The 27,558-nt window shown below is 33.4% G+C and overlaps 2 protein-coding genes across 2 annotated transcripts in view; one reads left to right on the top strand and one right to left on the bottom strand.

Annotated features, from left to right (window-relative positions):
• Positions 1 to 781: 781 nt before the first annotated feature.
• Positions 782 to 17,177, top strand: LOC130614865 (3'-5' RNA helicase YTHDC2-like). The gene is made up of 13 exons (XM_057436330.1): positions 782 to 1,633; positions 2,788 to 3,485; positions 6,150 to 6,706; positions 6,971 to 7,156; positions 8,117 to 8,281; positions 8,493 to 8,666; positions 9,943 to 10,188; positions 10,433 to 10,582; positions 10,784 to 10,957; positions 11,391 to 11,563; positions 11,991 to 12,300; positions 14,626 to 14,965; positions 15,325 to 17,177. The coding sequence occupies exons 1-13, from the start codon at positions 989 to 991 to the stop codon at positions 16,325 to 16,327; spliced, it is 4,821 nt and encodes a 1,606-aa protein (XP_057292313.1). The 5' UTR covers positions 782 to 988; the 3' UTR covers positions 16,328 to 17,177.
• Positions 17,178 to 20,702: 3,525 nt separating this feature from the next.
• LOC130614866 (protein fantom-like) overlaps positions 20,703 to 27,558 on the bottom strand; it is a 28,943-nt gene continuing 22,087 nt past the window's right edge. The window contains exons 34-39 of the mRNA XM_057436331.1: positions 27,284 to 27,429; positions 26,908 to 27,100; positions 26,675 to 26,759; positions 26,300 to 26,387; positions 21,140 to 21,182; positions 20,703 to 21,034 (exon numbers count right to left, since the gene is read on the bottom strand). Coding sequence (XP_057292314.1) covers positions 20,943 to 21,034; positions 21,140 to 21,182; positions 26,300 to 26,387; positions 26,675 to 26,759; positions 26,908 to 27,100; positions 27,284 to 27,429 — 647 coding nt within the window. The 3' untranslated portion in view covers positions 20,703 to 20,942. The remainder of the gene's footprint in view (positions 21,035 to 21,139; positions 21,183 to 26,299; positions 26,388 to 26,674; positions 26,760 to 26,907; positions 27,101 to 27,283; positions 27,430 to 27,558) is intronic.

Below are 27,558 nucleotides of genomic sequence, written 5' to 3'. Positions count from 1 at the left end.
AACTTTGCATGTGGTAGAAAAGTTGTTTAATTCTGATAATGATAAATGCAGATTAACAACTTCGGCACTCTGCCGCTTGATATTGTTACCTGAAGAACCCATTTTATATCATCCTCGTAGCTAGCCACTCTGTTACATGTACAGTTATTAAACAATGATATTGTCTACACAAGACAACAAATCTTAGTATTTATTACAGGCATACAGTGCACAACACGTGCCTTTCCTTCCCGATTTCGAAAGTTCCTTGAGTGTGTTATTTTTTTCCCTGTTGCCGTTTATAGTGTTAATGTTTGGCTCAGCGCTTTATAAATTCCGGGGGTATTCATAATTTATAAACTCACAGAAACATTTATCTGTGTTATATATATAATGTGTTATGATATTAAAATAATTACAACTAGAAATTTTAAATACTTTATTTCTCCATTAGGTTTCTTTTGCTTGATTTATAGCAATGCATTTTCAAATTTATCAAATTTAATACTCCCAGAAGAACAAGTTATATTTAGATCGAACAAATCGCTATGCGGCACTCCATCCCAGTGATTTTTTGTTAAATCGTTATTACTATTTATCAGTCACTAGATAGATCACTGTTTTTCTAGAATTATTGCAAAAACGAGATATGGCCATCATAAGATAAAACGTACTCTTTTAAGGTGCACAAAAATGAAAATATTTACAAGAATCCTCGAAGGAGCGTGTGTTTATATTTTTTACACGATAGACCCTAACCTTCTCTATAGAGTTGAAGATTTTTTAGCAAGCTGAAGATTTTTTTAGTAAAACAAATTTGTTAAAAAATTGTTTTATCTCTTTTTACTCTAAAATTTGGGTCCGAATTATTATTTAGACATCAAACTTGATTTTATTGGGAAATTTAAAATCCAAAATCTTAATCGCGACAGTATACCAACAATTTCCGCACATGGGTTCTGCGGAAGACGAAAAACCGTCTGGACCTGTGCTTTGATACAGTCAAAACATGGCGGAAAGAAAAGGCGGTGGGAAAGGGAAAGAGAAGTCAAAAGTTGCTAATGAACGATCTGGGAAGACACTCTCTAAACAAGATATATGCGTGGGAGAAGAATTAAAAATAGCTGTTACACTTGCGGTTGATCGTTTTCGAGGCAACGAAGACGAAAAGGAATTAGAGTTTCCATCTTCACTAACCGCTAACGAGCGAGCCTATGTTCACCGCTATTGCCAAGATCTTGGACTTATCTCAAAAAGCCGCGGCAAGGGAAATAAAAGATATTTGACTGTGTACAAGGTTAAAGAAGAATCAGCAATTGTCAAATGCAAATTAAGTATCACTAAGAGTAGTTCAAGTACTATCAACTCCTTACTGAGTAATTTTCCAGTTACTAATCGAGATCGACATGAACTGTCTGGACAAAAGTTGCATAAAGGTATTATTAACGAGCAGAGTAAAATACTAGCAAGGGAAAACCGGCTAGTTTTGGGGAATGGTCCCCATGTGCCACCTGAAGCTGTTGAAGGCAATGAATTTAGTGCAGCAGCACAATCCCTTCCAATATATCACCAAAAAGAGGAAATCTTAAATGTCATAGAAGAGAACCAGGTTGTGTTAATAGCAGGGGAGACTGGGTCTGGAAAGACAACTCAGGTAACAGCCCATAAACAGTTATTGTACTTATTTTCAGCCATTTGCAAACACTTGATAGAGCTGTATAATATATATGCACTTTAAATCTCTTCACATTCGTTTCATGAAACGATCTGTAAACGATTTTAAGAAATGATAATACAATCTTGACATAATAATAATTGTTTCAATGCATATAAAATGTGAAATGATGGTGGAGACGATTCCTAAGTGGGAAAATCATATCATATACCGAAATCCATAAGTTGTGAAGCAAAAATTATTTGAATTTTTCGTAATTTTTAATGAACCAATTCCTTGAATCTAAATATCTTCTACAGTTCATTGCAGAGGGTTTTTTCTTCTAAAGGAGACCAAATGGTATGTCAGCATTTCTTAGCAATAAGTTAGACCTTACAACTGCAATACATTTGACATAAATAATTTGATTGAAATAACTGAAGCCATTGTGTTGCATATATAACTTTATGGACAAACCGCTAAAAGTAATTGGCATTTCTTTTGTGGGTTGTAGGGCCTACCTGGGACCAAATTAGTAAAATTTCTAAAAAAAACCTGTATAGACCTAAAAAATGCTGTACAAAGCTTTACTCAAACTTGAGTTACCATGAAAATTCAAAGCCTGCTGTAAAAATCTAATTTTGACAGTGTTTATTCTAGCATAGACACTATGCACTTCACTATATAGCTTCTAATAGATACTATTGTTAATGATTTGTTGAATCGGACTAACAGCTTGGATTTTAAATAAGGATGTGGTAGCCTCATAAAGTTTAGAATCAAGAGTTTATTTTGTTTTGAAATTGTCTCTAATGCACTATTTTTTATAAATCAGTAAAGTAGTGACTCTGTTATTGTTTTTCTATTTTTAATTTTCGTCAAATACTACAATTTCTAACAGTCACTGTGGAGAAAAATTTTCGACGACATCAATAAAATAGCTATATCCAATGTTTTTAATTGCTGTCGCTAATTTAAAAAGTTTTAATGCATCAGCCATTTAGTTGCCATGTCTTTATACCGACTGGTTGTTGCTGATTTTTCTTTTATGTTCTTGCATTGTAAGCTATAATAAACAACACAATTGTTTGTGTTTGAAATCACAATTTCAATCCAATGCCCTTTTAATCCTAACAATAATATAACATTTTTAGGTTGGTAAATTTATTCTGGAAAAACATCATCTGACGAAACAACCATGCAGAGTAATTTGCACACAGCCTCGGCGTTTGTCTGCGATGTCTGTTTCTGAGAGAGTTGCTGCGGAAAGGGGAGAAAAAGTAGGAGAAACAGTAGGCTATCAAGTACGGTTGGATAGTAAACTATCACCAAGTACACTTCTTCAATTTTGTACCAATGGTGTATTACTCAGGTTATTAATGGTTGGCCACAAGTGTTTATCAAATATAACACATATTATTGTGGATGAAATACATGAGCGTGACGTTTTCAGTGATTATTTAATGATTTCCTTGCGAGATTTATTAAAAACGTACAAAAAACTAAAAGTTATTTTGATGAGTGCAACACTAAATATCGATTTATTTAAAAAGTATTTTGGTTCTTGTCAGTTTATACACATTCCTGGAAAGTGCTATGAAGTAAAATCATACTTCTTGGAGGATGTTCTTAAACAAACTGGTTATGTAACAAAGGGTATGAGAAAGTTGTTGCAGGAAAACGACATACAGCTGTTTCAAGACGCTATGAACGGGCTTGATTTGGCCAGAAAAGATCAGAATGAAGTAAATAGCAAAATTAAAGAGAATGCTTTGAGCAAAAGTGAGGAAAAGGCGAAAACAGTTGAAGAAGGTAGTGACATGGAAATTGAAAGTGAAAATGAAAGTAACAGGTGTGTGTTGGTGTAAATTTTAGTTAAAATCTTCATAACTAATAGTCTGAAGGGTATGCCATATTAATTTAAATTTAATGTTTCTCTTTGTGTGTAGTTTATACAATAAGTTATATCAATTCTTGTATGCCATAAGTTTACAAAAAAATATCTGCATTCTTTGTCAATCTGGGATCCCAAGACTTTACCTACCAATTTGGTATTTCTTTTAATCATCCTGGCTATTTAACACTGTGTTGAGCAGACGAACTAATTTTGCTTCTATTGATATAATGTGCACATTGGGAATCTTTTTAAAAATGGATGTTGGATGGGGTATATTAATGACCCTCTTCCAATCTGAGATAGACTGGGATAAATCTAAACTCAACTTCCTCTGTATCAAGTCTGTCCTTATAACCTCCTGCCAAGTCTTTCATGGTCTGCCTCTGGGCTTTGCCCCAGGAACTTCTAAGTCTCTACACTTTCTTACCCAATTATCCCCCTCCATTCTTTCTAAGTCCCCCAGCCAATTCAATCTTCTTATCTGGATAACATCTTTAATTCTACGGATACTTAGCCTGCTTCTTAGCCTATCTGAACACTTTCTATCTCTCAGACTGGCGTTTCACATCCACCTTACCATTCTCATATTCCTTTCTAAACGATCGAGATCTTCCTGCTTCACTGCCCATGTCTCACTACCATACAACATAACACTTCTTACACTGGCCTCATGCAACCTACCTTTTAACTTAATTGACAAGACTCTGCTACTCAACAAAGGAAGTAACTCTCTGAAATTTTTCCAAGCAAAACCTATCCTGCAAGTAACACTCCCTCCCCCTCACAGCCCAACATATCACCTAAGTAACAGAAGTTCTTAACTATCTCTAAAGAGCCACTGTTGTACATCATTGAAGCTGGAAGTACTTCATTCTCTATATAATCTCACCTTTGTAAGGTTTGCATACAAACTGAATGTCAGCTCTTAACCTTCCACCAATACTACTGCACTTCTTATGTACCCAATGGTTGCAAGTCTGACAAAAAATTGAGTTACTACCAACCCCTTTCCTGCAAACTCCACAAGGCCACTTTCCAACTACAAGGTCACTCTTGGGTGCAATGCTACTAATCATGACTTTAGACTTTGCTGTGTTCACCCTTAGCACTTTCTCTTCTAGTCCTTTCTTCCACTTCTCAAACTTTTCAACTAATTCTTCCATCGACTCTGCTATGAGAACCAAATCATCTGCATACAATAACTCCCATGGACAACCTGTTCTGAACTCCATCAACAGCGCTTCTAAGACTAGAACAAACAACAAAGGACTAAGTACAGAACCCTGATGTACACCAACATTTACACTAAATTCATCACTAAGTGAATCGTTAATCCTGACACGACTTCTAGCATTGTTGTACATAGACTGTACCATCGTAACTAGCCACTCACATCCACACCTAATTTTCTCATAGCCCACCAAAAAACTTTATGTGGCACTCTACCAAAATCTTTCTCTAAATCTACAAAGGCAAAATAGAGATTCTTTTTCTTTCCTAAATACTTTTTCTGAAGCTGTCTGAGTAAAAATATTGCGTCTGTAGTGCCACGCTATCTATATCAATTCTTTCTCTAAGTAACTTATCAATCACTCTTTCAATAACTTTCATTACTTGATAGATATAGAAATAAGAAATATTTCATTTCTGTAAGATACAATCAACCTGCTGTCCTGATCAGCTCTAAAAATCAGCCACATCTCTACTACTATTAATTCCCTCAGTGTATGTTTTACTACTAGTGCTATAGCAGGGCTTCCACCGAGTCAGGGAAATCAGGGAAAGTCAGGGAATTTTATCTGTGGTCAGAGAAAAGTCAGGGAATTTTCTGTCTTTTAACTTGACTTAGACTGATAGAACTTTTTTTCTATAAATTCAAAAATTGCAAATGCAAAGTTGCATGCCTCATTAATGTTATGCCATGTTTGTGATATGTAAAAAGCAAACCAAACTTTGGTTTGCCCTACTTTTGTTGCAACAAATATGGTTTAAACGGTTTCAGTTAATTTGTTTTTCTGTTTGGCTGTGGAATTTCTTCAAAAAGTCAGAAAAACTCAGGGAATTTGACCTCAAAAAGTCAGGGAAAGTCAGAAAATTTGATACCATATTTTCGGTGGAAACCCTGTATTTTTGTCCAGGTTTTAAGTGCAGGTGTTTGTGTAAAGGTAATATTTATAGTATAAATTTGTGGAAATAGTACCTGTTATGACTGTGTATAAGTTTTCCAGCAACCTGTTTGTTAAATGAACATTCGCAAATAGAGCACCCTTTAAGCTTGTAAAGGCAATAACCATATTTAATGTTTTCACAAACAAACTTATTGTCCAAATTGGTGTCTTGAATACTACACACTATGCAAAGTTATTTATTTTGTTTTTCGAAGTTTCCTTGTGTAATCAACACATATTGTTATATTATGAAATAAAAATACGATGATTTTGCCAGTAATGCGAGATTTGAGTTGTGGCCATTATATAAAGATTCTTTATGAAACAACCATTTTTCGTCCCCAACTGAGTGACTGTCTTCGACAGGCTGGACATCATATTATTACTCTGATAATGTTAATGATAATGTTCTGATAATGTTCTGATATATGTTTCTAACGATTTATTTTAGCCCTCCAAAAGAAGGTACTGTCAGTGACACTGATACAAGAGAAGTAACCGATTTAAATGAAAAGTTGGAAAATATTGATGAAACAATTGATATTAAAGATAAATGTAGCAATGAAATTAATGACAAGTTAGCCAAAGATAATGATGTACCTCAAGATGATAAATTAACTGATGCAGTCATAGACAGCGAAGAAGTCGAAGCATACAATGATGACAAGGAGGACGAAGAAGATGATATTCTTATTGACGATGTAGAAGTCGAAGAGATGTCAAAGGAGATGGACTCTTGCTTAGCACAGGCTTGGTTAAGTGGTGACGACGAGGCATTTGATCAAATCATTCACCTCATCATGAACGAAAACGTTCTTATTGATTACCAGCATTCTGAAACAAAAATGACAGCATTAATAGTTGCAGCAGCACGGGGAAATTTAACACTCACAGAGCAACTTGTTGAGTTTGGTGCACAAATTGATATTCAAGACCCAAAAAATAAAAGAGATGCATTAGGTTGGGCCCACCATTTTGGACAAAATCATGTTGCAGTATATTTACAAAGTATGTTTCCATAATACCAAAAATCATTTATCTTTGTGTGAACCTCTATATTTCAATTCTGTTTATTTTTCTTTGTGTTGATATTGGGATTTTATTTGAAAGTTAAATATGATAGTATATCTAGCATTGTAGAATTAAACCATGAAGTCAAACTTCTAATATTTGACCCTGCACAGCAAAGCCAACTCTCATCAATGTCAATCAGAAATAGGGTGTATATTACAAGAAATTATTTGTCATGCTCTTTTGATACTATTTTTTAAGGTCTTATGTCAGAACAAAATGATGAATCTGCAGACACTTCTGCAGAAACTGTTGATGATGAACTTGACGAGAACGATAAAAGAAGGCTGGAGTTGTATCACAAATCTTTTGATGACCAACGTGTAGATCTTGGTTTGATCATGTCTCTTCTCAGTTACATTTGCAAAAAATCATCCTCTCTTCAAGGTATAAGTTTTTGCTGCATTGTCAAAATGAACAAGCTTATTTAAAGTGATTTTTATTTTAGCCTCTGCATTAAAAATTTCCACTATTTATTTGGATGTGAATCTTCGAAGTTTATTATTATTATGATTATACAAGATTTTATAGAACCTCTAAGCTACAAAAATGTTGATGGAGTATTTTTTTATTCAGGAAATTTTTAAAGTTTGATCTCAAGGGTATATTAAAGCTGCATTAAATCTATTGCAATTTGTGACATGTGCTACAAGCAGGTGGTCAGTTGCACCGTAGTTTCAAAGCTAAAGTGTGAACTGTAGCACTTTTTTTCTTAACCATATGATGAGCATATTTTATATTAAATATTACTTATACCTTGCAAGACAGTAGTTTTAAAGTTGTAAGTTACGGAACCAAAACCTCTAACTGGGTCGCTTAAACCCCAAATTGGATAGAGTTTAACAACATGAAACTAAGGTGCAAAAATCCCATGCTTTAAAGCCAATTCAAATTACTGTAGGAGGCATTACTTGTTTATTTTCACATATTTAGAGATAAATGGTTTTTTGTTTCATACATTTCTTTTATGCTACTTTTTGCAAGCTACCATTTTAAATAAAGAATTGTGTGATGATTTTTCTGTTGCAAGTAATGAATTAAATGATTAGAAAAGAGTGAAGTTATTTTACTTAACACTATGCGTACATCCAATATTTTGTGATCATATTTCTATATAAATTATTCTGAGCACAAAATGAAGGTCATTTTAGTACAGCAAGCATTTGCTGTACTAAAATGACCTTCAGTTAAAATACTCATATTAACTCATTTGTTTATTTATAATCTAACTCAAAAATGGTTACTTTTAACTCTAAATAACAATATTTTGGTATTTTATGAAAAACCCATTTGGCTAATAATGTATTATCTAAATGTCTTTTAAACCCATTTGCTTTTTTTGTTTAGGAGCAATCCTAATCTTTTTGCCGGGATATGATGAGATTGTTTCATTGCGTGACTGCTTAAGTGATGACAAGGAGTTCTCTAAAAGATCAAAGTATCAGATTTTGTTGCTTCATTCTATGATATCTACGAGTAACCAACGTAAAGTGTTTGCAATTCCACCCAAAGGTGTGTTTTTTTTATCATGGTTCACGTAATTTGTTTTGTTAGAAGTTATGCTTTGTCAGCTGTTTTAGATTAATTAAAGAATGGAATATTTAGGATTTACTTAGCCGCGAGATAATAAGGAAACTGCTTTAATTCACCTAATTCATGGTCTTGATCTCCAATACACCTTTGTCGTTTAATATTTTTATATATGTAGTTGTGGTTTTTTTAGGTGTAAGGAAAATCATTTTATCAACTAATATAGCGGAAACAAGTATTACTATCAAAGATGTTGTTTATGTAATTGACTCTGGTAAGGTAAAAGAGAAAAGTCATGATGCTGTCAGCTCAATATCAACATTGCGAACTGTGTGGGTGTCCAAAGCTAGTGCTATCCAGCGTCGAGGTATGCAACATTAAGAATAGTACAGTACCAATTTTCGTTTAGTTTTGATAGATGTTTTCATGAGAACTTGTGTGATTGTTTCATCATAATGCCACCACACTAAAAAAAAAAGAGTTTGTAAAAAGACATTGTGGCTATATTCCAGCGACCGTAAGACGTTTTGAGCTGAAACTTGTACACTTTCATTGTACTATAAACAACGTTTTTTTTTTACCAAATTCTATCAAATTTGGAAATTGTAGGTGTTGCATCCAGGTCATTTCACATGGAATGACCCAATAGTAATTTGTTAAATTTATTGCCGCCCGAGCATTTAGTGTTTGAAAGTGAACTTGGATGAAAGGATATGTGTACATTTTGCACAATCTAAAGGTTTATTTGGAGCCACGGAAAACAATATTCATTTATCATAGAAGAATATGGTTCTCATATGCATGTCGTTCTTAAAAATAGAAGTATTACAAAGCAATACAATATCCTTAAATGGAATTCAAAATAGAAATCTCTTCCTTGCCTGGATCAAGCTGGATATAAACAATGTTTTTGATTTTAAATAGATGATAGAGTCCAACAAAAGACGTAAACATACACTATACCAGTATGAGCCATCTTGATATGTGTTCTTTTTAACAGTGGAAAAATGATAGTTTAATTTCAATGGATTTGATGTATTTAGTGGTCGGTTACACGTACTCGATGTACAACGTCAGTCTCTTACAAACCTTAGTAAACGCTTATAAGTGGATACACGTTCAGGGTGAAGTAAAAACTTCAAAAAAGTAAAATCCCACCTGGCGTAAAAATAGCAAAAATTTATTAATTTTTTAAAAGTTAACTTTTTCACTTGGGGTATATAATAAGCTAATAATTCACTTCAGAAGATTTTGTTTCACGTAATGCGAAGGGTAGTCAACGGTTCTAGAATTTCTTAAATTTAAACTACTTTTTCGTACTGGAAATGTTCTTTAAAAAGAAACTTTTTAAGGCTTGTTCTAGCATCGTTGTGTACTTACAAAACGATTTTTTTCTGTTTTATAAGCAAAATGTCTGGCTAAGATAATAAAAAAAATTAAAAACATAATATCTACTAAACCCACTAACCTTACGTTTTCTATAAGACTTTCTAATATTCCTCTTTACTCAGTAATTTTTTTATCCAATACTCATACGATCTTACTGATGTATACCAACACTTTTCTGCAATATTACAGGGTCAGTGATATTGTCTTGCTCTTTGTTCTATGTGACAATAAAATACAATAATTTTTGCGTATAGGGCGTGCTGGTCGATGTGCATCAGGTTTCTGTTACCACTTGTTTAGTCAGGATCGATTCCACCACTTGCAAACATATCAGGACGCAGAAATACTGCGCGTGCCAATTCATGACCTCTGTTTACAGACCAAAATGCTAGCACCTGTTAATGTACCAATCAGTGATTACTTAGCAAAGGCTCCAGAACCACCTTCGAATTTGATGATACGGAATTCTATTCGTGTCTTAAAATCTATCAGTGCTTTAGGTATGATCATATTATTTTAATTGTAATATTTCATTACTCGTTAAATGCGGTTATGATAAGTTGAACTTTATTTGAGCAATTGTTATTATATTAAATATCTTTATGTTTGTACGAACAACTTTGTCTGTAAAAGAAAGGGAGAATCGCATGTTTAAAAATTCGGTTGTTAACCCATATTTGTGTCTTTAAGTATTTGTCTTGTGAGTGCAATAGATGTTATAAGAAGATTTTTTTTTCTCTTAAGATGAAAATGAAGACATGACAGATTTAGGAAAATTGTTGGTGGAAATTTCGATTGAGCCGCAACTTGGTAAAATGGTTTTTATGGGTCTGTCATTGAAATGTTTGGAGCCTGCTATTATTATTGCGTGCTGTTCTGCTTATAAAGAACCCTGTAAGTTTGTTTCGTTGTCGTTCTAGAAGTGCGCTGTTAAAAAAAAAATGTTGCGTGCATTTATCAGCTAAGGATCGTAGATGTAAATTCAGACCCTCTCCTATTGTGTATTTTTTCTAACAGATTTTAATGTAAATACTACATTTTATACAACATTGTTATATATTCCGAACTGGATTTGTTTTTTAATTCAATTTTTAGTTTTGTTGCCTACAGTGGCGTCACAGAAGAGTTACGCAGCCTCTAGTAAGTTAAGGCTGAGCTCAGATTCCCACAGCGATCAAATCGCAATGCTTCGAGCATTCCAAGGCTGGCAACACGCACGAAAGGATGGTCGGGAGAAATCTTACTGCTCCAGGCACTTCATTTCACCAGGTGAGAGTATTGTCACAGGTGAATCTGTGCATTTCATTAATTGATAATCATTCTTACCTTAAAAGCTTCAATCTGCTCAAAAAGCTATTCAAATACCGTATATGCTTAGAATACTACCTCTGAAGGGTTGGTCAGTGTAACATATCTTGATATTGATTGGTCACTGATGAGCTCACAAGTTTTCACTACAATTAGTGCGTAGCAGCAACGTTGCGAAATTACTGAAATTCATTGTTTTCTCATTTTCATTGTCTATCTAAAATGGAAATAGGATATTGGTCTTATTAACGCCGATACTTCGTAAAGTTATTTTTTTTAATGCATCATGATTCTTTTTATATAAAGATGTGTGAATATCTATATGGAATGACTGCTATTTACTTTATTTAGAACAAAAAACAGTTAGTGGGTCAAATTCCTTCTTACATTGTAGGTACGATGGAAATGGTGCACGGTATGAGACAACAGATCTTAACGAGACTTCGCAGCTTAGGTCTGATACGCTCGCATGGAGCAGGTGATATTAAAGATTTAAACAGAAATAGCAAGAATTGGGCGGTCATTAAAGCTGTAGTTGGAGCAGGACTTTATCCAAATCTTGTGAAGGTATTTATTTCCCAAACACGCTTTTTAAGGGAGTCACACTGTGTGTTTCTATCTAAGATCGGTATGAAAGGGGGGCTGATAAATTAAACTCGACTTTGTGCTGTGGCATCCGTCTAAACATTTTTCAAATTATTCAAAAAATCCTATTAAACCAGGCGAAAAGGTTGTTTGGATTGTCTATAAAACGACAGAGTTCGACCAAAGCTCTAAAAAGAAAATTCGCGCACTTTGATTTTTGTCACATCCAAAATAAATTAACCGACAATAGATGTGTTAAAAGATTGGCGAGATTGATAATTAGACCGGCTACACGATACCTGTTTGCATTAATCATGCGGGTTGATTTTTAAGAGAAACAGTGAAATTGTGTGTTTAAATAGAGTCCCTCAGAAAATACTTGCCAACTTGATTATTTATTTTCCTGCAGGTTGATCGAGAAAATTCTGTATTAGTATCTGAAAAAGAAAAAAAGGTTACCATTCACAACTCCTCGGTTATCATGGCTCGCAACGAAGACAAAGTGCAAAGTACAGTCAGTCGTGCAAACAAACTAAAATCCATTGTTTCAAGCCTTCCTTTTGATTGGTTAACTTATGAAGAATTGTCTCGGCTATATTACTCTGTTCAAATTAGGTCGGTGTCCGTTCTGTCTCCAGTCGCAGTAGCTCTTTTGGGCGGACAGTGTTTATCATACGAGCACAGTAGCTTAAGATTAAAGTCAGGTCGTGATAGAGAAGGTTTGATATTTCGTACTTGCTTTTATTTTTTGAAAGTACCTTATTGGAATTTTTTTTGGCGTGGATTAATTTTTGCGAGTTTTGACGCAATTCGCAAAAATATGTCCACGCAAAAATTTGAATTTTTTTTTATCTTTATTCGATTACAATTTTTTATTAAACGCATTAAACACATTTTTTAGCTTTATGACTGAAATAATTTTTTTAAAACTTTTTATTACAAGCTCGTGAGCTTGTATTAAAACGCAAATGTGTCCTACAAGAATGGAAATTTTTGCCTCTCTGAGCACCGACACGGGAGTAGTCGTGTGTTCGAATCTCATCTTGGTAACTATTTTTACTTTTTTTTTCTTTTTACTAACTCGTAACTATGTCCGAAATAATCAATTGCAACGTCATAGATTTAAAATTCGTAACTAAACTCTCTAAGTACTTGGAAGTCATCTAAATGACGTTTCAGGCCAAAATTGGTATTTGTTTTCGACAAAATTTGGTACAGTTAACAAAAAAAGTATGCTGAACATGATAGTGACATCAAAATTTTAATTTTTTGTCACCTAAATGCCGTTTAAGCTCATAAACGTTTCAATCGCGCGACTTTCAACCATGAATGATACGCTTTATTTTTTGTTAGCAGAAATTGTAGAATTGGGTTGCATTTTAGATGTTTCATAGTTGTGCATTTTTAATAGCGAGATAGTTTATGCAGCGCCTGCATATTGTTTATTTTTTAAAAAGATAAGATTAGTGTTCACAAGCTTTATTTAACTAACTGGTAAAATAAAGGTGTTTCCACCAAAGTTTTCAAATGTAGAATTAAGGTCTCCCCAAATGCCTGGAATGTAGTCTGCGAAAAATAAAATTTCCACAACAATACGTAAGAGAGAAACGAAGACACTCCACCATATATAAATAATTACGAGAACGAAATTCTTTTCGCTACGAAAAGATTTTCGTTCTCGCTTTCTTCTTTCTGTCAGTCAGTTTACCCCACACTGACCCAACGAAAATTGAAATTTCGAGGAATTTTCTGTTCAAGAAGATCTCACAAATTAATTTCGAAAAATAACTGCGTAGTCCACAACAAACGTTATTGCCCATCTGAATAGCAAAATATGTCGTGTCTAACTTCGTAACAGAAATCACAATTTAATAGACAGCTTTTTGTAAACTTTATTCGCGAGGTTGTTTACGTATATCATACGTCTTGTTACAAGCTCGTGAGCTTGTATTAAAACGCAAATGTGTCCCGCAAGAATGGAAATTTTTGCCTCTTTGACCACCGAAACGGAAGTGGTCGTGTGTTCGAATCTCATCTTAGTAATTATTTTTACTTTTTTTTTCTAATTTTATTTTTCAAAAAGATAAGTGTTCAAAAGCATTATTTAACTAACTGGTAAAGTAAAGGTGTTTCCACCAAAGTTTACAAAAGTAAATGTAGGCAGAATTAAGGTCACCCCAAATGTCTGGAAAGTAGTTTACGAAAAATAAAATTTCAACAACATTACGTAAGAGAGAAACAAAGACGCTGCACCATGTCTATTTATTAAATACATCGATTTTACAAAATTTGGTTAAAATGTAAGCAAAAGTTAAATTATATTGTAAATAATGACAAGAACGGAATTCTTTTCGCTACGCCAACATACAGATATATGATTTCGGAAACACTTCGAAAGAACGTAAATTTTCCGACCCCGTTCTTGTTATTTGTCTCCGCACCATAAGTGCACAGGATCTTTTTACTGAAGTTTGCCGGTTGTGACAGTGGTAATATATATTTTTTTAACTACAACTATTTCCTTTTTCAAACAAGATTTACTCGCATATTATTTTTTTATTTTGCTATTTCTCGCTGAGTGACTCTCTTATACCCCGTTCTTTTTTTTGGTGGGTCATCTGAATTACTGCAGTTTGCAAATTTTAGTTGGGGCTTGTGGTTTTTCTTCTTCCTGTCAGTCAGTTTACCCCAGACTAACCTATTGAAAATTAAAATTTCGGGAAATTTTCCGTTCAAAAAGATCTCACAAATCAATTTTGAAAAATAACTGCATAGTGTGTAGAGAATATTATTGCCTATTTGAATAGCAAAATATGTCGTGTCTAACTTCGTAACAGAAATCACAGTCTAATAGACAGCTTTTTGTAAACTTTCTTCGCGAGGTTGTTTACTTATATCATACGTCTTGTTTAATTTGAATTCGAAAGAAAAAAACAAAAAAAACTCATTTTTTGTGTATTGTTGACTCGCAAAAATAAATCCCAATAAGGTCATTTAAAATGAAATTTCTGCCTTACTAAGTCGCACATCTTGCTTCGTGTTAGGTAAAAGAAACGAACGGAATCGAGACAATTTTTTTCAAGAGAGTGATAGCGAACAGGAAGATAGCAATGACGAAAACACTAGTTTCTTTAAAATCGACGATTGGATAACATTTTCAGCTGACGACATGACGTTAAATTCTGTCGCCATGCTAAGGGTCAAGTTTTTGGCTTTGTTTACCAAGCATATACAAATTCCCGCTAAATCTTGGAGCGAAGCTGATGACGCCATTGTGCAATGTATCGTAAATATTTTAACGAAAGAAGAACAAGCGGTCGGCTTAACAAATCCAGCAACAAGAGACGTCGAAAAGAAAATATCTAACGAATCTCGTCCCGACAGGTATATTTCAACTTCTTTTTATCCATAACATTCTAGAAGCTCTGGCTGAGGTCCAAAGTTTGTAGAGCTGTATATGTAAATCTGTGTTATGTATTCAGGTACTTGAACCATTATGATTCCTATTCAGGTACTTGAACCATTATGATTCCTATTCAGATACTTGAACCATTATGATTCCTATTCAGGTACTTGAGCCATTATGGTTCCTATTTAGGTACTTGAGCCATTATGATTCCTATTCAGGTACTTGAGCCATTATGTCTCCTATTCAGGTACTTGAGCCATTATGGTTCCTATTCAGGTACTTGAGCCATTATGATTTCTATTCAGGTACTTGAGCAATTATGATTCTTATTCAGGTACTTGAGCCATTATGATTCATACTCGCATTCAAGAGGAGGTTATTCGCGAGGCTATAGACAAGAAGCGTCATCAAGAGGTAGGCGTCGATACCCTCCACGTCAACAGCGTCGACGTCATTTCAGTGACGAAAAATCTTCTGATAACGATGATGCAGGAAGCGAAGAAATAGGTGAACAGAAACGTCGGTCGAAACGTTTCTTTATTTTAAAGTGTAACAACGACCGTAACATGACGATATCTTTTGAACGCAACATATGGGCGACAACGAAAAATAACGAGAAAAAATTGGATCGAGCATTCAGGGAATCCGATAGTGTTTACCTGATCTTCTCCGTTCAAGGTAGTGGTCACTTCCAAGGGGTAGCGAAAATGAAAACCAATATAAGTAATCGATTCTGTGATGACTTCGGTTCGTCAAACCTTGGTGGTGTGTTTGATGTTGAATGGATAAGCAAGGAGGACATCGCTTTCCAGCACACGCAGCATCTTACTAATCCTTGGAACGACAACAAGAAGGTTCAGATCAGTCGCGATGCTCAAGAAGTTGAACCGAGTGTTGGGGAGCAGTTGTGCAAACTGTGGGAACACATGCGTGATATCCCGAAAGAGCCTATGGCACGCTCGCCTTCCGTATCGCCCGTAAATAGTCCTATTAAGGAGAAAGAAGAAAATCAATTTTATACCGGTACGGAAATATACGATGAAAACGAAGCCTCCTACATGGAAGGCTACCAATTGTACAGCCCGCCTCCATTTAGTCCGCAATACATGCCCGAATTTCAACACGTACCACCACACTATGCACCGCCACCTCCACCTATGTACCAACAACCCTACCCAGTATACGCAGCCACTGGTGGTATGCCAGCATACCGACCTGATTATTATCAACTGCAGTACCCTCCACAAAGAAATGGTGATACGGGGGTGTATGCAAGGGACGGTCAATATCAGGGTATCAGACCTGACTCTCAAAACCGAAGTAATTATGGAACGTGAACTGTGTTTACTATATGATTTCAACTCTTGTTTTATTTGTTAGCATTCAGATTTTGCGTTAAATTAGCAGTCTTTTAATTCGCCCTTCTAAAATTGTTTGAAACACGTATAAAATCCTCGATTTACAGTAAGCACGACCAATTTTTACATGTGGGGCAGCCATATTAAATTTTTTTGAGTTTTGCAGGATTACATACTCCTGCTGTACTTATTATATTTTTAGAATAGTTGTAAAACAAATTTGTTTGGTGCTACTTTAGTTTGCCAGTTTTCATGTGATCCTTATTTAGCAGAACTGTTTATAAAGACGAAGAAAAAAACGCGGAATGAAGTTTTTATGGGCTAAAGGGGGATGGATATACATTGTTTTAATTGTAAAAATTCAGAGTAAAGCATTTATAGCTAGTCTTTAAAATCCAAGGGATCCAGCTTAAAAATGTACTATTTTCGTTAATGTCTCGAAGTATTTGATTTATGAGTTGTAGAATATTTAATTTAGAATGACTCGTTTTTGTCTTCGTATGTTGACATTCTTGCTTCACCAATATCTATCGAATATTGTTCAATTAGTCTTTTCTTGTGTTTTCAATTCATTCAATTCAAACTTTTAACGTCCTATATTGATGGTCGCTTGATTGTCGTGAAAAAAATCCCATTTATACAAACATGTTTTTATTTTGAGTTGTAAATATTGAAACGTAAAGGTCTGTTTACACTAAGTGACTAAAACGTCTTTTTATTATACATGTTTTTTTTATCGGAATACGTTAGGTTTACCTTGCTCAGATATTCTTAAAAAAAGCGTGTATGGCTGAAATGGTATTTAGTAGAGAAAATAAATTTTAGCATATATGACGCTTTATTAACTATCTATATTATAATACCCGTATACGTCTGTCTGTCCGTCCGTCCGTCCGCCCGTCTGTCTGTCACGCAAAATGGTAGCTTAGCTTCGCAGGTAGCGAGACGCACGCAATGCGGTATAAAAAGAACGGGTGAACCCGTGGATTTTTCCACGGGCTAACGACTAGTCCTCTAAATACTGCTATCAAATGTGTCTTGTCTGCCTTCACTGACTTAACAATTAGGTAATCGAGCTAGTTTGATTGTGGAATTTTACAATCACGTGAGCATGACGAAATAAAAATAAATGATTTATGGTGGATGAAAAATTGCTATTTTTTATCCCTTAAAACGTGGTTTAAGCAAGATGCCATCCATCGATTCTTTTCCCAAAGTATAGATCCGATGCTAGCCATTCTTAACAATTTGTGATCTCACAGCTAAAAAATTTGAATTGTTATGTGGAAGCAATATTTAAGAAAGTCACGATGAAGTTGCTGCTGGATAGGAAGGGGAAAATAATTAAACAATTTTTTTCCTTTCTATACGAAGGGTGACACTCGAGGGCTAAAATATGCTGATATCAGCAGCAAAAATCTAAAAATCATAGAGCAGAACCACAAACTAGTCAACGAGACACAACTGAACTTCGCGGTTGAAAACTAAGGAGTCATGACTGGGAACTGAAGACAATCCAAAGAATGCCAATTTTTTTATGGATTTACAAGACCCAACAATGAGAATTAACAAACAGACCCCTTTCTGATGTCTGATGATGAGGGATGGTCAATTCTGGACAATATTTATTTTGTGATTTAAAGCTTCCTAGTTCCATGCCAGCACATTTGTTATTAAATAATTAAGTACAAGTAGCTTTATACATTATGTTTATGTAGCTAACTACATAAAAGATTTAAGTGTCATTTTAATTAAAGATAGCTAGCTAGTTATTTTGGACCTCCCATAACATTGAACAGTCAAGACTTATAGCTAGTTAGGTATGCAAGGCATTGCATGTTGTTTAAATACGTTGTCACGACAAAAAACAAACATTCACAGGACGAAGTCATTGTTACTTCTGCAAAGCAATTACAGTTGTTTAGCATTTTTCATTTTGCAGAATAAGTTCCTGTGGGTAATCGAAAATTAATTAACCGTGTTGCAGATCGAGGTGGACAAAAAAATAACTTTCTAACAACATACGGCATAAAATTTAGATTAAATATTTGGCACTGTGCTTTAGAAGCACATTCCCACTTTCTCTGGGCTGGATAAAGTATTTGGTCCTAAACCTAGGACACATTTTATCTGTCTGACATATTATAATCCTGAGAATCATTTTTATTGTTTTCTGTACATGTAGCTTGTCAAAATGGATATGCTGTCAAAAACAGTTTATCGGCGTCTCTGAAAATGGCTGAATTCAAAAGTGAAATTTTTTTTGAGTTAATTACATCAAACTGGTCTAAAACATATAATACCAAATGGCTTCAAGGACTAATCGGTTTCAAATTAATTTATTATATTTTGGTAAAAAACTTTTACTTCTGATGTGTTTTTTTTACTGCAAGAAAGTTGTTGCATAGCCTATATGACAATAGGGTAAGAACGAAAGATTTACACACTATATGAGACCAGGGAGGTTTAAAAGGAGGAGATACATCTCAGCAGTTTCTGTTGAAACCATCCGTTGCCGATTTGCAGGTTGCTGCATTGTTTTTATATTCAGTTTTGTAAACAAAATTTTTGAAATCTCGCGCGTAAATTATAAAAGTAACCGTTGTTCATTGTTATTTCTCCATAATTATAAATTATTTTTTCCAGCGTTAAGAACTCTTTTGCTTTTTATTTTGATCGTTTAACATCAGTTTTTAAACATTTTTGGTGGTACATGCAGAAAATAAGTAAAATCAGCCGAATATGAGGGAAATTATGGTAACATAAAGATAAAAAAAACAATATTAGAAAATAATAACACGAAGAAATAAAAGTAAATCACTGTCCAACGAAAAACGCATAATACACCTTTACGATAATTCGGGAAAACTAACACTCCATCGCAGCTTATTTTGCGATCGGAGGAGGTAAACATCACACTTTTATAGGGAGTAAACACGTTCTTTCGTGATAACTTTTCTTGCCGCGTTTTGTTTTTAATGAAAAGTACACATAAGTTGTATCTTATTATTATTAACGTTTCCTCAAAATTTGAAAGAAATTGATACAAGAGAAGTTAAAAAACTGAAGAAAACACGCTTTCGTCTCTAACAAACTCTCATAAAAACACGATTTTTACCTCCTTTTTTCCGATATTGTAAAACGATGGAGAGCCGTAGGAACGCATGTACAATTGAATTATCGTAAAGGTGTATTAGAGATAGTAACAAATAATTAATATTTTCTTTTGTTCTATGAAAGAAACAATAGTCACCGAACACCGAATCTATACCAAAAAATTCAGTAACTTTGAAGATAAAAATATGTACCAATATGCAACCCCTCCTGCGGTAAATTTTTTAAAAGTTTTACCAATTTTTTAACTGACGCTGTGCTAGGAGTGAACATACAGAAACATCTACAAGATATAAAATTACACCATAACTCAGGGCAACAATTTCCACATTATAAGCTCCAAATACCAGCTGAATCGTTTTGCAAGTGGGGATATTAAACTTCACCAGCATTAATTCTTATAGCTCCACAGAGCCATTTGTTTTATTTATGTTCGGTATAGTTTTTAATATGTTTTTTGAAAGTTCTGCTTTGTCGTTAAAACACTCGTCTCACACTCAGCATATAAAAATACAGCAAAAGCGGCGCAACGGATAGGTTCAAAGGAGCACGTAAACAAAAGAAATTTGAATAGAATTTAAATGGGCGTTGCTGAGATGTATCTCCTTATCTCTTTAAAACTCCTTGATGAGACATTGGTTTTAAACCTAAAAAATTTTCAGCGAGAAATTTAAATAATTATAAATCGCAAAATCGCAGAAGTTTATCTTGAAAAATTTTTAATGTTAGATAATGCGAAAGTAATCCTCATGAAAATTTTTCTGTTCTTTTATAAAGAAATATTTTATATCATATTTTGCCTTGAACCTTCTATTATTCTCCGAGACTTCAGATAGGTATATGTTGCATTAACATTAGTGAGATTATCAAAAACAGAAAAAAAATCTAAAAATAAATAATTCTTTAATAAAGATTTTTTCTTAAAAAATTCCACTCTGTAACACAAAAATTTCGGCGATTTATCTAAGAAAAAGCGGAATCTTCAGGTCTTCATTTCAATTGTCTTCCTTCCTCCAAGTTTTAAACGCACTAACGACAAGCGAAAATTACAATTTGAATGCTTTTATTTCCGAGAATGTTGGTGTAAAAAGCGAAAAAAAGTTTTATCATTTACAGCGCATTTTCGAAGAAAAAGCAGATTTACTGAAAAGCGATTGAAATGTGTAAAACCTAATCAAACAAAGCAGAAACACTTTACACTTTTCCGGTTACCGGATCATTGACACATACCAATCCGAAGGCGCTTTATTTTCATATATTATAAACCTAAAAAAAAGGTTGATTAAATTTAAATAAAAATATTGTCATTCGTTAACTATATACACGTAGTTTTTCTCTGTATAATTTTTAACATTTGTAAGCCTAAAGTCTAAAATTTCTTTTTTAGTGATACTGCGAGTAACTAAAGAATTGTGTCAACAAATCTCCACGGTTGCACCACGGTTTACTTTAAAATGTTGAAACTCTTTCGAAAACACGGTCATTGGTATAAACTTCGAAGAGCTGTAATCGCCTCCACCGTGACGTTCAACGCTCCTATCAAGTTTCCTTCTGTGCCAACAAGATCGTAAACTAAAAACAAAAAGGGTAGAATAGATAATATCAATTTTTTTTTGACCCGAACACGTAGGAAGACTGAAAAGTTAGTCCTGACAGCACACAACATTAAGAACTCACCATCGACATCGTGGTCAATCAGATCTTTTCCGTCACGCAACATCTAAGAGAAAAACAAATACTGAAATCATCTTTTAAGTTGGATTTCAGTGCCAATTTTTTAGAGTAATATGGAGGTGAAACGCGATCAAAACTTAAATCTTAATAATAATAATAATAATACTAAAAAATAAAATAATTCCTAAAACACCAGTGAGCTAATCATTTCGATAAAAAAGCGAAATCGAATATTCAGCTTTCTTTGAGAATATCAAGATACAGTTTCTCTCATAAGAAAGGTTAGATGAAAACGAATGCCTCAGAAGTCAAATAAACAAAAAAACCAACAATTTCTGAGAATTCAAATCGACCAATGAGCACAAACCATCAGACAGTTTACGAATTCATTATTTTTATTTGAGTGAAACCTATTCGCTCAAACATCGTTGATGATAGGGCTTTTCAAAAACATGATCACGTGATTAAAGAACAATAGAAATAACCAAGCAGCAAATAACTTCCTAAAAAATTCGTTTGCGACACAGCATTCCCCAACTTACTCTTTCATATTGTCACACCAACCTGAGCAGTTATTGACAAGGTAGAGAGGAGCAAGGTTAAAAGGTTAGTTGTGGCAAGTAAGAAGATCTCGAACAAAAAGACAAAACTGGAGAACTCTAGTAACAACAAAGGAAGTAAAATTACTAGCTCCACCATACCTTTGTGGGAGACATGGCATCGCACGCCGAATGTAACACTACAGGAAAATTCTCTATGCACTGATTTGGTTTGTCATTACACACATTTATCGTTTAAGCAGGGGCGGATCTAGCAAATTTTTTTAGTAGGTCATGATGCGCAGCAAATTTCGCTAAAACGGGCTTTGCGAACCCTGAAATAGGTTTAAACGGGAACAAAAAACAACCTCGTATACAGACGTTTTAGACATTGATAACAGAAACGAAACATTCTCCTAAATATCCCATCCCCGTATAAACACTTCAAAGAGAAAACAAAAAGCCCTGCGGCTTGAAGATTTCGTCATTAGCCCGGAAGATTCTAAAATTTGAAGTAGACCTTGAAAACGGAGAATAATGGGGTAAACAAATCATTGAGTATACTAATTCGCAATTATTATTGTAACTAACCTGCAATGTTAAAATACAATCTAATAAATAAAAAATAAAATTTTTACATAGCTATATGAAGTATTCTAAAATAACAGTTAAAACTTTAACTGGATATTTTCAATACTGATCTGGAAAATTCTGGAAATTCCAGGATACAAATCTTGTTATGTATGAACATGATTCGAATATAATAACTTTTAAACAAGTTTAATTTTAATGAATTATTATTCAATTAATTCAGCAATAAATACATATTAGCATTTGAATATTTCAGTTTTTAGGCCTTCAAAATTTACTCTCTTGTTAACGATTCCTTGAAAATGCTGAGGGCGCATGGTTGAATAACAGCTGATCTAAAAAAGAAAGTACATTTTAAAATAAGTAACAAGAATACAATTTTACCATAAACTGGATTAACACCAGGTTGTTCAATTATCTCTTTAACCTCTCTTTGCCTCTTTGATTTAAAGAGGGAATTAAAAATATACAAATCAATGCCGTGTGATGCACAAGTTATATTGTATATATAAATACATGTATATAAATTTAATCAAGCTGGCTTTTGATATCTTTATTAAACAAGTAACGTACTAAGCAGGCGATACATGACTGTAAAATCTGTGGACGATATATACAGGATGTAATCGATTAATATTGAATTCAACAAATTTTATCGTTTATTATCCAAATTCTTGAATTTCTTTTTGGAGATTCTGATTAGTTGCAGTTTTTCATTTTGAAGAAAAGAATCTGTCATTGTTTTGTTTGACAAATCCAAAAAGTTGAAATTTCAAATTGAAACAAAAAAAAGGCAAACAAAGAATTAATAAAATTGTCAGATTTTTTACAAGATGTTTAATTATCCTACATCGGCTAATGCTTTGACAACTTTTCTGCAGAAAATATAAAAAAATCCTGTGACGAATATCTTTTTATCTGATAGAAGTAGCATCACAAAGTGTCGTTTTAAAAGTTGTTTTAGTCCCCTTTTTCCTAAAGGAACAGGTGTTGGGTGTCCAGCCCCTCATGGAAAAACTACGTAAAGCAAAACAAAGGTTTTTGTTGCTGACGAGTTAAGAAAAAAGGCACTCTAATCAGAGCACTATTTTGTGTAGCTAGACTGATAACTAGTAAAAAGTCAGTACCAAAAGCTGACATAGCTGACATCCCACTTATATATAAATTAATTCTTACCTGATAAAATGCATGAATTTAAAAAAAATAGCATTTAGCTCCCTAGCTAGCTACATTAATAAAGCTACTAAGATATTGTGGTCATAATAACAAAAACGCATACCTAGCTAATATAGAAACAACAAAAGATAAACATAAACAACTCACTTCGACGTAATTGTACAACTATCCTTCTCTGATTTCACGATTTCACATAGGCAGGAAGGCATACTCTCCATAGCAATTTCTTCGGATAAAACCATAAGTAAGTTGTTTTGCAACACTTAATTAATTTAGCGTATATTTGAGGTAGCTCATCAAAATATACGTTTTTAAAAAATTAACTTTACACGCTCTCTCATGCTCTTGCAAGCCATGTTGAGAACGGAAAGAATTTTCCGTATGCCCTACTGATATTTATACCAAAGCGCCTTATAAAGCCTTATTAATACATAGAAACTATTCTGAAAGGTTTGTTCAAAACTTTCTGACTAAAAATAGGTCAGGCCACATAGATTGATTCTAGTGCACAGTGAAAGTTTCACGGGATAACTTAGTCAAAGGTAAAAGCCTCACGGGCCAAGACTGGCTAACACAGGTCAGGCCAACATAGGTTGATCCAACTCGCGTTATGAGATAGTAACGAAAAGTAGCAAAAACAAGGCGAAATATTTCGATCTTCAGATTCCGGGTAAATTTGACAGAATTCCATTTCGATCCTCGGCATTTTTTTACTAGGTCGCGTGACAGGGTTGACCTAGTCTAAATCCGCGCCTGTTAAGCGTTTAGCAAAAAAATGTTTACTAAAAACCTTTGGTTTAACCACCCTCCTAAAAGGTTTAAACGCAGTGCACATACAGCTACACATCTCTTTAACTTATTTCATGAATATCAAAAGTGAAATAAGTTGATTATAAAAAGAGATGTGGAGGCGAAAGTTTTTATGGAGTGGTTTTAAATCAATGTAAAGGAATCGACATAAGAACTGTTTTTTCGTAGTAGCCAGACCTTTCTCTTTAAACCTTCTTGGCTATACTTCTCAAGTTCACGAATTTTAAAGAAGAGTAAAGATTTTTAAAAAATAACAGAGTTTGACCAGATAATAAACAAATAACAGAGTTTGACCAAAAAATAAACAAATAACAGAGTTTGACCAAATAATAAATGAATAACATTCATTTTTGCTGCTTATAAAAAATAGTTATTCTCCAATAATAAAATAAGGTGAACTGTAGAGATTTTTTAACATAAAAAACCATTACTGTGCTAATTTAGACTTTGAAATGTTACAAAAAGTCAGTTGGAAGGTGAAATAGATTGTACGAGAATTAATATTAGTAAAATAGCTTTAATACATGAATATGTAGCGACCAACTGTCACAGTTTAACCAATGAGCACTTTACCATAAAAAGATAATTTAAAAACAGAATATTTTTTTATACTGAGTTATCGTTAATGACAAAGATCCCCGAAACGACGCTCTGTAAACCATCAACGACGAGAAGGTAAGGTGCTAACTACGAGAAGGTAAGGTGCTAACCACGAGAAGGTGAGGTGCTAACCACGACAGGGTAAGGTGCTAACCTCCTTTTTAGTACAATTTCTTACAACTTACATCTTTGGAGACCGAAGGCACATTACCTTGTGTTAAGGTTTCATCGACTTGACTGTTTATTAAATGCACCAATGGAATTTGAAGTCTACCTGACAGTGCATTTTTATTTGATTGATACTAAATATTATAAACTTGCTTACTTTTTAGAAAAAACTAATTTTAACCCCTTTGACCCAACTACAGAAAACTCTGAGAATCTGCCTAAATACAAAAATTTCTCAAAACTTTCTATTTAACTAAACAGCAGCGATGGAAATCAAAACAACGATCTTTCAAACGATTGAGATACCTATTTCCCAGATGTTATCCTTGGCATTCTCTGAAATATTTTACTTTAGGGGCAGAAACTTTCTCCAGGTCAAAAAATCGCGAGATTGTGCGACAAAATTTTTCAAGAATAACTTCATTTCAAAGGAAAATTTTTCGCCAATGGCAACAATTATCTATTTTTTTCTTCTTTTCTCTTATTATTAGTAATCAAAAGTTTGCATCTACTACCGTTTCAAAGAATCGGAATATCCGAGAAATGTTCGTAGAATCATAGAAGAAGACAACACTAAATGTTATTGTAGTTAATAATTAAAAAAGAAAAATTTTTGACATTTCTCTGTTTTTTTATTTTTTTGTGGTGAAAAAACTTTCGCGTTTTGCTGATTTATAATTTCCACAGGCATAAACTTTCGCGAAAAAAATGCTAAAAAACGCGAAAATCGCGAAGGTTTCCGTCATGATAGTTGACTATCATGATAGTATGAACATGATAGCTGACAATTTGGATTTGAAATATATAAAATATACAAAATATATAAAATAATAAAATAAAATATATAAAATATATAAAATAAAATATATAAAATATACAAAATATATAAAATAATAAAATAAAATATATAAAATAATAAAATAAAATATATAAAATATATAAAATATATAAAATATATAAAATATATAAAATATATAAAATATATAAAATATATAAAATATATAAAATATATAAAATATATAAAATATATAAAATATATAAAATATATAAAATATATAAAATATATAAAATATATAAAATATATAAAATATATAAAATATATAAAATATATAAAATATATAAAATATATAAAATATATAAAATATATAAAATAAAATATATAAAATATACAAAAGGTTTGGATTTTCCATAATAAGTTGGCAGGACTGTAAGTTGTTTCCCATGCAGAAAGCGAAAAAGAAGCCCATGGAACGAAATTGGAAAATCTACACTTTCTTACTTGTATGAGATCAACATAAGCAATTCCAACATCGTCACAATCTTCATCCTCATCATCCATTGGATCACTTACTACCGTGAAAAACAATCTGGAAAGTAAATAAATAAAATGGATTGGAGCAACCAGCAACAATACGAAGTTTGACAAATAATCTATTTTTTTTTTATTTCGAGAAACGAACTTTTGCGAAGATACTTCGAAATTTGCTCATGCTTTATTACTCACACGGGGCTCGTGAAAATAATATAGATCTAATACCTCGAGATGAGGGTGAGACTAAATCTAAAATTCCTTACAAAACTACAAATAAAAACAGTCCTTAACTAATTACATTTTATTGCATAAAATCTTTTAGAGAAAAAAACTTTTTCTTACCGGCCTTCATTTGGATGATCTGGCATCAATAGATGCATCAAATATTGTCGCGATGCCAAATGCTCTCCTTCATCGATATGAAAAACTAACAAAACAAAAAAGTCATGTACAAAATCTCTCTCCTATTTTCACTATATTTTTAAAAACCAAGTGTACACTTTTCACATGATACTGCAAATATACTTCCCGATGTAAAAAAGATGCAAAAAAATAGACGAGCCTAGTTTCCAAACCTTTTTTAAAGTTAAACGATAGTGGTCTGTTAGGTTTTGGCTTGGGTAAAGACATGGGCGTTTCCAGCAGCTCAGGATCATAATCGAGAAATTTATAGGAGACGAATAACTGCTTAATATTTTCCATCTCCAACATAGGTGCATCTTCGAACAATGTCAAACTATTGATGATCACTGTGATCGATGTGGGAGCCTAGAAAAAAGGAGAAAGTGTCATATCTCTCCTACGCAGTGGCTACCCTATTTACACAAATGAGTGTCCCGGTGTCTATTTAAGTGAATTCAGTGATGATAAGAGTTTGTTTCTGTTATAAAATGAGTTTGTTAGAGTGGTTTCAATAAATCTAAATTAAGCGACCATTTAGCTATCCCGAACCTGTAATTTAAACGAAGCTGCCCTCCCCCGCGATGTCGAAATTACGACATCTTCTTCAGTATCTTCACTGGTGACACTGACGTCATCGGGTTGCTTAGTAACGCGAGCAGAACTGGGAATAACAATATCTTCATCAGAATCCTCTTCTGAATAAAAAATAATAAAGAAAATATAAATAATACTAAAAATCTAAATGCTTATATAATATGGCTGGTTTGTGTTAAGAAATTTTATCAGTTATTAATTTGACATTACTCAAGTATAAATATATTCGC

Source organism: Hydractinia symbiolongicarpus, chromosome 11 (assembly GCF_029227915.1).
Source record: "Hydractinia symbiolongicarpus strain clone_291-10 chromosome 11, HSymV2.1, whole genome shotgun sequence".
Classification (NCBI taxonomy): domain Eukaryota; kingdom Metazoa; phylum Cnidaria; class Hydrozoa; order Anthoathecata; family Hydractiniidae; genus Hydractinia; species Hydractinia symbiolongicarpus.
The sequence above is the reverse complement of the archived record's forward strand: the minus strand, read 5'-3'. Positions and strand labels throughout refer to the sequence as shown.

What these genes read in the sequence shown, in the direction of transcription:
- LOC130614865 (XM_057436330.1), top strand. Translation starts at nt 989, where the DNA reads ATGGCGGAAAGAAAAGGCGGTGGGAAAGGGAAAGAGAAGTCAAAAGTT. An exon ending in TGTTGCAGTATATTTACAAA is followed by an intron (nt 6,707 to 6,970) that starts GTATGTTTCCAT and finishes CTATTTTTTAAG; the next exon opens with GTCTTATGTCAGAACAAAAT. An exon ending in CAGGCACTTCATTTCACCAG is followed by an intron (nt 10,958 to 11,390) that starts GTGAGAGTATTG and finishes CTTACATTGTAG; the next exon opens with GTACGATGGAAATGGTGCAC.